General features: G+C 36.2%; 1 protein-coding gene across 4 annotated transcripts in view; it reads left to right on the top strand.

The window, feature by feature from the left end:
- The window catches only part of TBC1D5 (TBC1 domain family member 5), a 555,945-nt gene that overhangs the window by 308,970 nt on the left and 231,876 nt on the right, over nt 1–15,099 (top strand). For all 4 annotated transcript variants that reach the window (XM_044252521.1, XM_044252518.1, XM_044252519.1 and 1 more), the window contains 3 exons: nt 857–946; nt 1,047–1,121; nt 2,276–2,343. In XM_044252521.1, the coding sequence (XP_044108456.1) occupies nt 857–946; nt 1,047–1,121; nt 2,276–2,343 (233 nt within the window). The remainder of the gene's footprint in view (nt 1–856; nt 947–1,046; nt 1,122–2,275; nt 2,344–15,099) is intronic.

Below are 15,099 nucleotides of genomic sequence, written 5' to 3'. Positions count from 1 at the left end.
TGTCCCTTTTTGTTATCTCCAAATGAATTTAGGTTTAGACTTATTTCTGAAATGACTTCTATTGAAAGTTTTTTAGGTTATATCTGCATAAATTGAGCATACAGAGTCTGTGCAAGTAAAGACAGTAAGGAACACATGATGTATTAGACAGTTTTAGATTTAATAATTTAGATTTAATAATTAAAATACATTTTTCTTTTGTTAGATGCAGGCAGTAAAGGCAGAAGACCTGCTGCTAGAATATTTGTATACAAATATTTGTGTCCCACCCCCTAGTCCTTGTTGTTTAACTTTTCGTAGCCCTCGTTTTCTAAAAATAAACTCAAGTCCAGATTTATTTTAAAGTGGTATTAAACTAAATTAAATCAAATTTGTCTTTTTAAGAATGCTTGTTGTTTTCATAAGCTAGTTGCCAGTTGTAAATTAACGTTTCTGCTGAAGAAGGAATGACTTCACTTCTCAAGCCATGCCCTCAGGTTGTTCTTCTCTGTCCTTTACCTGCCTGTTTTAAGACAAATCTTAAACCTTGAAATTAATCATTGGACTTTGTGTCTGTCGATACCCCATTAATATAAGACTGTAAAATGGGAATTAATATAACTGTAAAATGGGGACCTTGATTCAGTTTTGTGGTGTAGTTTTTGGGATCTAGTTCTTGTGGCCTTTGTTCACTTTTTGAATTGTCCAAATATACATAAACATTCCCAAATATAATTTATGGGGAACCGGAATGATATGGATATGAATGTCTCTTGCAGTATTCAGTATGAATATCTGCTTCAGGTGATTCTGTTTGGCATAGTTTTACATGTTGCTTGTTAGGATTTTTTAAAAGTTTCCTTTTTTTCCTTGACAGCTATTTCTTTGTGTTCTTCCTCAAGATAAAAGTCAGTGGATAAGTAGAATTAAAGAACTAAGAGCATGGTATAGCAACGTTAAAGAAATAGTAAGTTGTACTTTAATTAATGTAATTGTTTTCTTATGTATACTTTAAAGTCCAGTAACCTCTGATCTTCGCGTGTGTGTTTTCTTTCTTTCCCTGCCAGCACATCACAAACCCAAGGAAGGTTGTTGGCCAGCAAGATTTGATGATCAATAATCCCCTTTCACAGGATGAAGGGGTAAAGTTTATCTTTATTCATATCTCAGCTTCTTTTGCCCATAAGAATATGCTTATGAGACGGGTTATCAGTCACTATGAAAACAATGTTATTTCATGCCACTTAATTTTTTTTTTTTTACTCCATATATTATGCAACCTAAAACCTGATGGAAATTATTCTATGCTATATTCATCCTGTGTTGTAGGAGGTTGATGATCTGTTTCTGTGGAATGGCATTCTGAAGATGTCCCATGGGACCATAAGAACTCAGGGTAAAAGAGAAGAGCATAAACAGGAGGCTAGAATTGTAATGTCAAGTTGTAGTGGGCAGTGGGGACTCTAGGAAAGCCTCCCTTTATGATAAAAATAGATGGGGGTTTACTTGGTGGGACTAACTTGCAAGAAGAAAAGTGACTTTTTGGAGTGAGCTTATTAAATGTTTAAAGATAATGAAAAAGATTTGCCCCTCCCCACTGATACTTCAGAGAAGACTAAGAATAATTACTACTTTAGAGTATTGTATAACTTCTTCAGTTGCTGCTCTAATTCCTATTTCCCTGCTAACAGAAATTATTTTCCAGATAATATATAATACCAGCATTTCTTTTTTTACTGATACATATAGTTGTTATGATACAGTTTATAGTATAGCAGCACAGAATATTAAGTGAATTTTAAAACTGAAACTCACGTTTTACAAAGTGTCTAAAAATCTGCTTGATCATAAAGCCAAGCTTTGCAAAAAAAATTACATGTCTTGGTGCATTGGGAGTTCAGGTCAGGTTCAAGTTGAGACCAGTTGGCCTATGGCTCTGCTCTAACCTAAGCAGAGCTTTTTGTTGTTTGTAAGGGAAGTAGTGGGTGTAGAGCAGCAGAACAATCATTTACTTTATAAAGATAATATAAAAATTTAAAATATGTATAATATTTTATTATACATATTGTATATATGTTGTTATATATATTGTATATTGTTGTTAGTATAAGGATGTGTTTCTGATATTAGACTAGTAGTTTTTAATAAAACTTATTCTACTTCAGGTTTCCTCTCCACAATGTGAAATGATAACTCAGAGAAGGATAAATTTGATCACTTAAATTATTAAATTGAGATCATAAAAGACAAGTAAAGGTGTAAAATTATCTTAAATAGGTTGTTTTCCTTATTTCAGAGTCTGTGGAACAAATTTTTTCAAGATAAAGAACTGCGATCAATGATTGAACAAGATGTCAAAAGAACGTATGTAGAACTTACAATAATTCAAATTGATTTTATCTCTTTGTAATTTTAGTAAGATACAAAATCCACAGAGGAGTTTTAATTAAATGCAGTATTTGCCTTATGTTAATAACAAAGTTATTGTGGCCATTTTTGATAGTAACAGTTATTTTCTGTTCTTAAAATATAGATTCCTATTTTCCCTCTTTCAACATAAATTCCAATATTTATGATCTTAAAATACCTAATCTGGTTTTCAATTTTCAACAATGATTTGAAATCATGTGCTTCTGATTAAGGTTATATTATGTGGTCATAATATTGATATTGCTAGAAACATTTGTCTCCTGCTTCACAGCTTTGAATCCTTTCTAACCAAATTGCTTTTTAAATGACAACTATTAGTTGTACCCTCCTTATTTCTGTTTCTCTTGAAGTCATTCAGGTTTGCAAACAACCTCTTCTCTCGGTCTACATAGTATTTACCATGTGAAGGGGTTATTTACTTAGCACATGGCTAATATCCATTGACTTTTACATAATTAGGCTTTACCTTTCTGGGTCATGTAGTGAGAAGTATATGGAATTTTTGTGGGAAAGTCCTAGGATAAGTTCTAGCAACATATGCTTTAATCTTAGGCATTTTACTTTCAATGAACATCTTTACTCGGTGTCCCTTTCTGTAAAATGGGAATAATAGTTAACCTCAAAGGATTGCTGTAGATTAATAAATGTATGTTGTACTAGTACTATTCAGATATGTTTACACTTTTTAAAAAACATTTATTTATTCATCCTAGAGAGAAAGAGAACGAGCATACATGAGTAGGTGAGAGTGACAAAGGAAGAGAGAGAGAGAGCATCTCAAGTGAGCTCTATGCGGAGCACAGAGCTCCGCATAGAGCTCAATCTCATAACTCTGAAATCACAACCTTACATCATGACCGGAGCCAAAACTAAGACTTGGACTCTTAACCGACTGTGCCACCCTGGCACCCCTAGATGTGTTAACACTTTAGGCTGTAAACAGTTACATACATGTTAGTAAATTTAATCATTGCATAGGCCATGTATTTGCAGAATCATAGATATCCCTAGTACCTTCTTCCAGGTTCTTCTGTAGCTTTGCCTGTCTGTGCTGCTGCTAGTTCAACTCCTGCTAGATCTATTACAAGGTCAAGGCCTCTGGCTCTCTGAAACTCATCTCTTTCTAGGTCCCAAACACTGAGTAGTCAGATGACATAGATGGCTATTAACATTATACTACATATTGAACAAGTCACATTTTCTATTTTAAAATGAAAATCAGTGGAGGGGTACCTCGCTGGCTCAGTCAATGAAATGTGTGACTCTTAATCTAACGGTTGTGTGTTCAGGCCCACATTGGGCCTAGAGCTTACTTTAAAAAATAAAAATGAAAACAGGCGAATCATGGGTTCAGAGTACCACAGAACTGTATGAAACTGGCAATGATGGTAGGTTGAGGGAGGGGAGGTATGGGATCATTTTGATGAGCTGAGTTATCTAGGTAACCCAAGAGGAGCCAATTATACAGAAACTGCTCTCAGAGGCATCTTGTGGCAGTTCTTGACCTCTAGCATATAGTTGCAGAAAGTAGAGTGCCATTGTATTAGTATGCAGGAGGCACTCAAATATTTGTTGGAAAAAACAAAAACTGAATTTCCTCGCCAAACATTTAAGTAGCTGTATAGTCAGTGGCAGTAAAACAGGCCTCTTAAAAGCAAAATGCATGGTATATATTGCTAGCCAAACAGTAAAGGTATCCCTTTTTAAAAAAATTTTATTCTAGGCAGTTATCTTAGAAAACTTGACAGCTTCAGCTCTAAATGGCTAATAAGAAGGATCATGATAAATCTGCTGTTATCAAATGAAAATAGAGGGACCATGATACTGGAGCTTCACACAGTCAAAGGCTCTGTGGATCAGATCAGTGAAAAGACAAAAGAAACAGGAGAAGGGGAAAATAAAAGTTCAGACAGCCAAGCTTCATAGGAAGTGGTGTTGGGAGCCCATTGATTATTTTGATTACTTAATACAAATATTTATGCTTTGCTGTGTGAGGAAGTGTTATTTCTTGAAAAGTGTATGCTTGTAACTATTTGGTTTTATGTTTTCTATGCATTTTTTATATATTTAAAATGTGTGTATGCATGTGATGTGTATAATGTATATATGGCTAACTTTCTCTTATAAATGGTCTCCAGTGATATTTTTTAATTCAGTTGGCAAGCCTAAGATTCAGGGATGGCAGTTAGGAGACCCTGTAGTTCATAGCATGGATGGAGGAGGTTGCATCTTCTTCCCCAGAAGGCTCTTCCATGGCTCTCCTCCACATTTAGAGTAAGGCTTCTTGCCATCTCTTCATATATTTTGTAGCAGGTAACTTAGCTTGTAAGGTAAGACTGTCAGTCTTTTAAGCAACCAAATTGCCTAATAATAAAAGCTGAATAGCTTGAATAATTTTACTACTTTAGGTAATACATTCTCTTTATAAGGCACTGCATTATCTAAAATCCATGGGTTTCAGTCGAGTCTGTAAGGCACCTCATGATGCAATAGGAGAAGAAAAGAAATACAGCTCAATGAATGTTATACAGTGTTACTCATTTACTAGCATCTGTGGTAAGAATTTCTTTTACTGTACATTTTTTTTTTTTACTGTACATTTATTGAATGTCTGCTATGTACCAGCCTTATCCTTTTTGGGAATAGAGTGGTGAATAAAACAGACTAGGTCCTGCTTTCATGGGATATACATTTTAGTGTGGGGTGGGGAGGGGGGTTGGAGGAATGAGAAAGTCAGCACATATAGATAGATAAAGAGGATAATTGTAAAAGACGGTAACTGTTGTGAAGAAATAAAGCAGGGTGATAAGATAGAGGGATGGCAGTTTTAGAAACAGTGATTAGAAAAGGCATCTCTGAGAAGATGATATCTGAGCTGAGATATGAAAAATTTTAAAAAGCCAGCCATTTGAAGATCTAGGGAAAGAACATTCCAGGCAGAGGGAACAGCTAGTGCAAAGTCTCTCAGTGAAAATAAGCTCAGTGTTTTGAGAAACTGAAGCGGGGGGCAGGTATGGCGGGAGGAAAGTGATTTAAGTAAGGAAATTTTGGGAGAGAGCAGATGCCATCGAAACAGTCCTATAGGCCAAAGTAAGGAATTAGGGTTTTATTCCAGTTGTAATGGGAAGCCATTGGTGGCTATTGAACAGGGGTGTGATACCTAAGAAGATCATTCTGGCTGCTGTGCAGCGGGGTGGGTAGAGGTGAAGATGGAATCTGGGAAAGTAACTGGGAGTCTTGTTTTATGCTTCCACATTAAGTAATGTTAGTGGCTTAGATGAAAGATGTAGTAAGAAAGATGGTTAGGAATAGATAGGTTAAGGATATGCATTTTCTACTTTTAAATATTAAGAGATCATTATATGTAGTTTTCTCACATTCATCAGTTCTCCTCTATTTTTACTGCCCTGTTTTAGGTCTTTTTTTTTTTTTTTTTTAAACCTCCTATATAGAGTTTCTCACTTGCTTAATTGTTCTCTTTAGATGTCCTTTCTTTCTCCTCCAGCAGAATCCATGTGTTATAGCCTTATTTTCAGAAAGCACAACTGGTCATGCTACTTGCCTAATCCAAAGCCTTCTTGGACTCTCTGATCTGCAGAAGAATGAACTTACCCAGACCTCTAACACACAGATGGTTCCTTTTTAGAGTTTTCTAGCTGTCTTTGATGTCTAGTTTAACTCCACTGCAGTCTGAGAGCATGATTTCCCATCTGCCAAATTGGTTTGGGTGTGTTTTGGGGTCAAGAATGTGTAATATCTTGGTGAATGTTCCATGTGAGCTTGAGAAGAATGTGTATTCTGCTGCTCTTGTTTCAAGAAGTACATAGATCTCAGTATGTTCAGTAGATTGATGATGTTGAATTCACCTGAGTCCTGATTTTCTGCCCACCAGATCTGTCCATTTCTGATAGACAGTTATTGAACTTGCCAACCATGATAGTGGATTTTATAAGTTCTCTTTGCAGTTTTATTAGTTTTTGTTTCACACAGGTTGATGCTCTGTTGTTAGGTACATATATGTTAAGGATTGATGTATCTTGGAGAATTGATCCCTTTATCATTGTGTAATGATTGTGTAATCAGCTTGGTATATTTTTCTCCATTCACTTACTTTTTTTCTTTTTTTTAAAAAAATTTATTTTCTCAATGTTCCAAGGTTCATTGTTTATGCACCACACCCTGTGCTCCATACGATCCATGCCCTCCTTAATACCCGCCACCAGGCTCACCAACCCCCAACCTCCCTCCCCTCCCAAACCCTCAAGTTTGTTTCTCAGAGTCCACAGTCCATTCATTTACTTTTAATCTAAATGTTTCTTTGTTTTTAAAGTGTGTTCCTTGTAGCATACAGTTGGGTTGCGTTTTTGATGCACCCTGACAATCTTTTAGTTGGTGCATTTAGACCATTGACATTTAAAATGATTATTGATACATTTGGATTATTAGCTATCATATTTGTTACTGTTTTCTTTTTGTTACCTTGTTCTTCATTTCTATTATTGTCTTCCACTCTTTTTCAGCCTTTTGTAGCTTTAATGGAGCATTTCATATTATTTCATTTTCTTTCCTTTCTTAGCATACCAGTTATACGTCTCTTACTTTTTTTAGTGGTTGCCTTAAATTTTACATTATGCATTTTAGGTAGTCCACATCCACTTTCAAATAACACTATACCACTTCACTGATAGTGTGAGTACTTTATAATAGCAAAGTCATCCTAATTCCTTCCTCCCATCCTTTGTGTCATTGCCATTACTCATTTCACTTATATATGAGCATGTATGTATTCATGTGTGTTTGTATATACACACACACATGCATACATATATACATACATATGTGTATATATATACAAGCATACATAGTTGAATATATTGTTGGTATTATTATTATTTTTTTAAAGATTTTATTTATATATCTGAGAAAGAGAGAGACAGAGACAGCAAGAGAGCATAGGCAGAGGGAAAGGAAGAAGCAGGCACCTCACAGGACTTGGTTCCAGGATCCTGGGATCATGACCCAAGCTGAAGGCAGAAGCTTAACTAACTGAGCCACCCAGGCATCCCTGTTGGTATTATTATTATTTTAAATAACTAGCATCTGTTATATCAGTTGACAATAAGAAAAATAAAAGTTTTTATTTTACTTCACTTATTCCTTCTTATGTTCTTCCTTTATGTAGATCTGAGTTTCTAACCTATACTATTTTCTTCTAAATTACTTCTTGTGAGGCAGGTCTGCTGACAACAAATTCCCTCAGTTTTTGTTTGTCTGAGGAAGTCCATTTCTCCCTTACTTTTAAAGGATAATTTCACAGGATACAGAATTCTAGGTTGATGTTTCTCTTCTGTCAACACCTTAAATATTTCACTTCATTCTCTTTTTTGCTTGTGTGGTTTCTAAGTAGAAGTTGGATGTTATTCTTATCTTTGTTCCTGTATAGGTAAGGTGTTTTTATTTTTGTCCCCACCTTCCACTGCCTTTTTAAGGACTTTATCTTTGATCTTCTGTAGTTTGAAGATATGTTTAGCTATAGTTCTCTTGGCATTTACCCGGCCTAGTTTTCTCTGAGCTTCCTGGATCTGTGGTTCGGTGTCTGACATTTATTTGGGGAATTTTTGTCACTAGGACTTCAAATATTTATTCTGTTTCTTCTGTGTCTTCTCTTTCTGAAACTTCCGTTATGTGTGTGTTATATTCTAGGTAGTTATCCCACAGTCCTTGGATTTTTTTGTTCTGCCTTTTTTTTCCCCAATCTTCGTTCACTTTGCTTTTCAGTTTTCAAGAATTTTGTTGATCTATCCTTTAGCTCAGAGAGTCTTTCTTTAGTTATGTCTAGTGTACTAATAAGCCGATCAAAGGCTTCATTTCTATTTCATTGTTTTGTTATCTTCTTTTTTATTCTTTCTTAGGATTTCCATCTCTGCTTTCATTGCCTGTTTGTTGTTGCATGCTGTCTACTCTGTCCATCAAAGCCCTTAGCATATTAATCATAGGTGTTTTTAATTTCTGATCTCATAATTCCAAGGCCCCTGCCTTGTCTGGTTCTGATGTTTGCTCTGTCTCTTCAAATTGTACCTTTTGCCTTTTGTTATGTCTTGTCATTTTTTTCCTGGTAGCCAGAACACGATGTGGAAGGTAAAAAGAACTGCTGTAAATATGCCTTAAATAATGTGGTGATACGGTGAGTAGGGAGGGGAGGTGTTCTTCAGTCCTATGGTTAGGTCTCAGTCTTACTATGAACCTGTCCTCTTGAACCATGAACTTCACAAGTGTTTCTAATTCTCTGCACCCTCATAGATGGGGCAGAATGGTTAAAGTGGACTGGAGTTGGGTATTTCCCTTCCCCCAGGTCATGTAGGGTCTAAGAACACCTCAGCAGATCTTCTCTGGTTACCTGCTTTTCCCTGAGGGCGGGTTTTCATTCTTGTCCTCGTTGTTGTTGTTTGTTTTTGTTTTGGGGGGGCAGGTTTTGTTAAGAACCCAGTGCTCTGTTCAGAATGAATCCACCCCGCCCACATACTAGAAGCCAAGGGGATTTTTTTCCTGATATTTACTGTGGAATCCTGGTCAAGCTCTTGGAGCTGTTTGCGGGGTTTGGGGGGGTCTCCCTATTACTGGGTTCCTCGGAGTATTTAACTCTCAGAGTTCTCCGTACTGAGCTTCTAGCAATTCCTTCACTGTAGTTCAGGTTTTCCTCTCCTGCACTGGTTCGTACCAGGTGTTTTGCTTATGAGTTCTGCTCTGGTAAGTTGTGACTCCTTATATTTGCCTGTTTGTCCTGTGTCTTCCCCTCTCTTATAGAGCCAAGAGGAGTTGTTGATTTTTCAGTCTGTTAGGCTTTTTACCTGTTGGGGAGGAGTAGTGATGTCCAGGTTCCTTATAGGCAGAACCAGAAATTCGAAGTCCCTCCTGGTTCTGTTTTAGGTCAATGCTGTGGCATTATTTCCTGAATGGGTTTTGTGCGTTCCATATTCCATGCTTTGCATTACTTGCTTGCCCGCTCTTGGAATGTTGGTTCTCCTCATTGTTCCTTTTGGAATTCCTGAAAGCTCATTTTTAAAGGCCTGAGTTCATCATCACCCTGTCCATGAAACATCTTCTAGTCTTTACAATTGGAAATAATCTATGTCTGTTCTGTGTTCTAGTATAATTTCTTAATAACTTTTTGATGATATTACTTAATTTTGTTGCATCCTATATTTACTTAGACCTGCCAGTGTATTCAATCTGCCAATGTATTTAGTACATTTATATTAATCTCCTCAGGGTGCCAGGCACTGAGATGCCAAGATAAATATGGCATGGACCCTTAAGAATCTCAAAGTATAATAGAGAAAGCAGCCAAAAAAAAAAGTTGCAGTGCAAGATAACTGGTGCTGTCATGGAAAGAATATGTATGAGAGTTTAACCCATCTTTCAGATCTGCTGGTCAGCCTTGGAGAGCATGGACCTGATTTGTTCTTGTGTCACTATAGAATCAAGTTGATGCTTACTAAAAGCTCACTGATTGTGAATCTTATCATTGATGATCTGTATTGTTTAGTTTTAGCAGTAACAGTCTTTAACATTTTTAGTCTTCAGAGACATAAGCACACTTTGAAAAAAATACTGTTATTAGCCTTCTAGTCTGAGTTTAAACAAGATAATTTCGTCTCATAAGCTGTGTTGTTGCCATCACTATTGAATTTATTTGATCTGAATATGTCACTATATTAAATATTATCTCCTCCTCAACTAGTTTTAATATTCCTTTATTCTGCTAGCCCTTTTTTGCCTCAAAGGGTTTTCTATTCATTTCAATTAATTGTTCCTTATGTTAGCCTAATGAGGTTGTTACTGTTCTCATTTTTATTACTGAGAAAACTGATAATCAAAAGGTAAATCAAGGAACTTCTAATTTACAGCATTTCTAATTCAGAGCTTGAATTGTCCATTCTGAACCAATTTTGCCATGCTTCAAAGACTGTAACATTAAATGAAATATAGTATTATTTAAAATTGATGGGGGACGCCTGGGTGGCTCAGTTGGTTGGACGACTGCCTTCGGCTCAGGGCGTGATCCTGGAGTCCCGGGATCGAGTCCCACATCAGGCTCCCAGCTCCATGGGGAGTCTGCTTCGCTCTCTGACCTTCTCCCCTCTCATGCTCTCTCTCACTGTCTCTCTCTCTCAAATAAATAAATAAAATCTTTAAAAAAAAAAAATAAATAAAAAAAAAAAATAAAATTGATGGGAAATAGTAAGTTCAGAATAAAATATTTCCGTATTAGATATCAGGGAAGTCTGTTATTTGATCTCTCAAGGTCTATTCTAAAAGTGTATTTGTAGTGTATATAATACCATTTGCAAGTTAACATATTAATAAGCTATTGCTAAACAGTATTGCTTTTTCTTCAGATGCATTCTTCCTCTCTCTTGAATTAAATGATTAAAATTCTTTAGCTTATCACTGTAACTTTGACTGTATTTAAGGTTTATCTGATTGCCTATTGGATACGGCAGTCATCATCTTCAATTCTTGGTCCTTTATGTTTCTAGTTATTGTAGGGTTATTCCTGTGGCACTTCAGGCGCTCAGCTCTTCAGTTAATGACCTTCTTTCCTATTTCACTCTCCATGATATGGCTGGATCCCTAAGAACTCAAGTTTGTCATGTTAATGCTTCCTTTTGGTTCTAGTTTATATATGGATCAAGCTTTAGATATAATTGATACAAGCAAACTTTGTCTTCTCAGTTTTTTCTTGTAATTTAGTATTTTTTGGATTCACTAACAATTACTAAAATTCCCTTTTAAAATTATAGATGTGTGTGCTGTCCAGGCACAAGTAGCTGTATAAATTTAAATTAAACAAAATTAAAAATTAAGTCTTCATTTACAGTAGTCCTATTTCAAGTGCTAATGGCTATTGGATGGGACAACACAGATATAGAACATTTCTATCATAAAAAGTTCTACTGTGCAATGTTGTATAATTTATTGCTGTATATTTGTATATGATATTTTATTATATTTTTATTGTTTTTTATTATATTTTGTTATTTTTACTATTTTTTATTATATTTTATTATATTTTATTTTTTATCTGTAGTGAATTTTTAGATATGGTCTGTGCTAAATACTTGGTTTTTATTTCCTTTCTCTGCATTTAAGAGTACCTCTGTGAATTTTTTTTTACAGTATACAAGTCTCACCTGAGTTTTAGTCAAATTTAGTTACTAACTTATATTGTAGTAGGCAACTTGAAATTAGACTACTTTGCAAATCTTTCCTATATTAATGATACATAAAAGTAATTTTACAAGGTGAACTTAACTGATTTTTAAAATTTTTCTTAAAGTCTGTCTTCTCCAAAGTTCCCATTTAGAGAGAAATAACTGCCAGTCCTCTGGTCCAGCATTGTTTGCCGTATTGCACAAAGTTAAGATGTCCTGAATCCTCCAAGCCTATTTTTTGACTTAAATAAAAAATTCCTTAGGGAAGGAAGATTTTACAAGCAGTTTCAGAGCAGAATTGATTTTGGTTTGTGTTAATGCAGACAATCTGCCCAGTGTTAAAATGTTAAAGAGAAAAAAAAAAAAATACAAGCTGCCATATTCGTGTGATCACACCAAAATAGCAGCTTGTATTTATATTTTCAGTCTCCTCGAGGTGGACTGCAGGCACACATGAATGAGTGGATGTAGTTGGTGTTGTGTTGTGATTTTATTTAATGCAGGCAGAGTACATGCTTGTGCATGCACGACCAGCCCTCACATATGCACTTGTTCACAGCCGGGAAAGCGAAAACGACAACACAAGCCGCTCTCTGAGAGTTGTCGGCAACCTGTGTGTGTGTGTTTCTTAAATATTAAAGAGGGGAAAAACAGATTTTCAGGAATACAAGAAACAATTCTTGTCAAATGGCCTGTAGTCCTGCCTCATTTGACAACATTTAAGGTAAAAACAAAATATTTTATTATAGTTGCGCGTATATGTGTGTGTGTATGTGTCTGTGTGTGTGTGTTTTCCTGTACTGTTTTTAACATGTATTTTTCCCATCTCTATTCCATTTAGGCATGCAAGTTCTTACTACACATTTACTCCAGTTTGTGGGATTTCTTTCAATTTTGAAAAAAGTTCTGTAGTACTTGAGTGAAAATGCAGGTGTGTTTGCTGCAGAACGGACAGTTGTGGTGCTTCGATCGGTTAGCATCCTGAGGCCCCTAATGTTTGGAGTTGGAAGCAGAGCTCCATGTAGTGGCAGCACGGATAGATCACCGTGAGCTGCCGACCAGAAGAGGTTTTGCTTTTGAGATCCTCCTTGTTTTAAAGTAAGCCAGGTTTTTCAGTGCTGTATATAGTTGTGGGGTCACATACTAAAGAAGGTTCAAAAGTAAAGTCTGGTGGGTGGTCAAGTAATAGCTCCTACCAGGTATAACCTGTTCAGTAGTAGAACAGAATCTTTTCAGAACTTGAGTGCAGATTCAGAACTGAACTACCTTAGTTAAGGGTAAATGCTTTGAATTACTTTAAAGTGTTTTAATTGTTGACAAATTGCAAAATAGAGACTATTTTCAGTTGTGAGAATCTTGCGCTTAAAGTGCATGTGTCTATCTCCTTATATATTTTTTCCCTAATTTTTCACCTTTATGGGATGAGTAGAAAGTTTTTCGTTTTTGAGGCAGGGGTGTAGTAGGGTCAAGGGCTTGCTGTTTAAGGATGTTGGAGAGCTAGACGGAAGCTTTGATGGAAATGTCTATTAGATGGTGACACATCCCATCTCCTGAAACTCCACCCCCACCTGTCCTTTCTCCGCTGTGCATTCTTTGTTGTTTCCTGTCATCATAACCCTTCTGCTTCATCATCTCCCTTGTAAGGTGATTTCAAACTCCCATCTTCCATGTTAGGCCTCTTGGAGATTTTTTACTATCCTCATGGGCTCGATTCTATTGCCATCACATCAGATTTCTACTTTTTTTTTTTTTTTAAGCTTTTTAATATCAGTGTTCACCTTCAGTTTGTGGCCTGTGAAAACTGTATTGCTCTTTTCTTTGTTAATTGGAGAAACAATGACAGCAGAACTCTGCCCAGCTTTTCTTCTGCTTCACCTTCCCACTTCCAGTCCCTGAGTCCATAGATTTCACTTTTATTTTTCATTGGTTTGTTTGTAGGTTTGTGGATTTATTCAGTTATCCAACAAATATTACTTGAGAAATTACTATGTGCTAGCTACTGCCGTGGAAATTGAAGGTCCTGATAAGGAAAATAGTGTCTGTTTTACTTTTTTAAAGATCATGTACATTTTATTGTAATTATCTCCTTTTAATACATCTGTAAAATGTCTGTTTGCTCTCTCAGATTTTCTTGAGTGCTTAGTTCTTGTATCTGGCACCCATAATAGACACTTGTATTATTGGTAGTCATCTAACTACATCTCTCTATTTTGCAAACCTGAAAATTTGAAACTAAAAAAGAATATGAAAAGAAAATATTATTTGTTAATGGCCAGAATGGAAATAATGCCTGGGACTGCTAATCTTTCCACAACTCTGTAATATTTTATGTTAATGTTAATGTTATTTGCCTAGACTTAACACTTTTTCAGTTCAAGAAATATCAAGTGAATAATACCTTTTGTATGCAGAGCACTCTGTGGAGCTAACAGGAGATGGAAATGTCGGTGAGTTTTTGTAAGTCTACTCAGAAAGAGGTTAAATAAATATGGTTTGTGCCCTCTAGGCTGATAATACTCTAATGCTGAGTTTCTCAACCTGGGAGCATTGACATCTTGGACCCATTCTTTGTTGTGTGAGGCTGTCACGTGCTGTGTAGGCTGTGCGGCACCATCCCTGGCCTCTGACTGCTAAAAGCTCTGTGAGGCGTGCCTTTCAATTGTCACAGGGCATTGGGGCATCTTGACTGACACAGGGTTCTCTGAGGCACCACTTTAGAGCCTTCTGAGATCTTAACGAAAGATTTTACACTCACTTCCTTGGTTTCATCTTTAGACTTTTTTTTTTTTAATTGTGTTTTAGATTTGATGTTTGCCCACAAGCACTGTTGTAATAATGTTAGCATCATTTGCTGAATAGAGAAGATGAGAATGAAAAGTTTTATTTTCAAAGTCCTAGAACCTTTGCATTTAGCAGTTCTTCCTTTTGCTTCTCTCCTCTCTCATTCTACTATAAGTACAAATATAACTCAGCACCTTCAACACTCTGCCTGGATAGCTCCTTAGCTAGGTCACCTAGCTTATGTGGTACATTTTCTATTTTCTGTATAACTAGAGGCTGCCATGTTGCTGCTATGTTATAAGGAAGCTTCTTCCTCCATTTTTCCTATAATGTTTTCCTTATTTTCATTTAAACCCTCACTGGCTGCCTCCTCATAGTCTGTCTTTTGCCAGCAGCCTTTTTCGTGTGCATTAATACTTATCTGGTGCTGTATACAAGGTCCTTCCAGCTTCTCTCCAGTCCCATAGACACTCCTACCATGTATCTTATGGTTTTTTAATAACACCCCAGATTCAGGTACTTAAGGCTGTGTTAGTTATCTGTAACTGCATAATAAGTTGACCAAAACCTAGTGATTTGGAACAATAATCATTTATTTCATAGTTGCTGCATATCGGCAGTTGGAGAGCAGCTTAGCCAAAAGGTTCTGGCTTAGGAGTCTCATGAGATTGCAGTCAGATATCAATTGGAGCTA

This window comes from Neovison vison, chromosome 6, assembly GCF_020171115.1.
Source record: "Neovison vison isolate M4711 chromosome 6, ASM_NN_V1, whole genome shotgun sequence".
Classification (NCBI taxonomy): Eukaryota; Metazoa; Chordata; class Mammalia; order Carnivora; family Mustelidae; genus Neogale; species Neogale vison.
The sequence above is the reverse complement of the archived record's forward strand: the minus strand, read 5'-3'. Positions and strand labels throughout refer to the sequence as shown.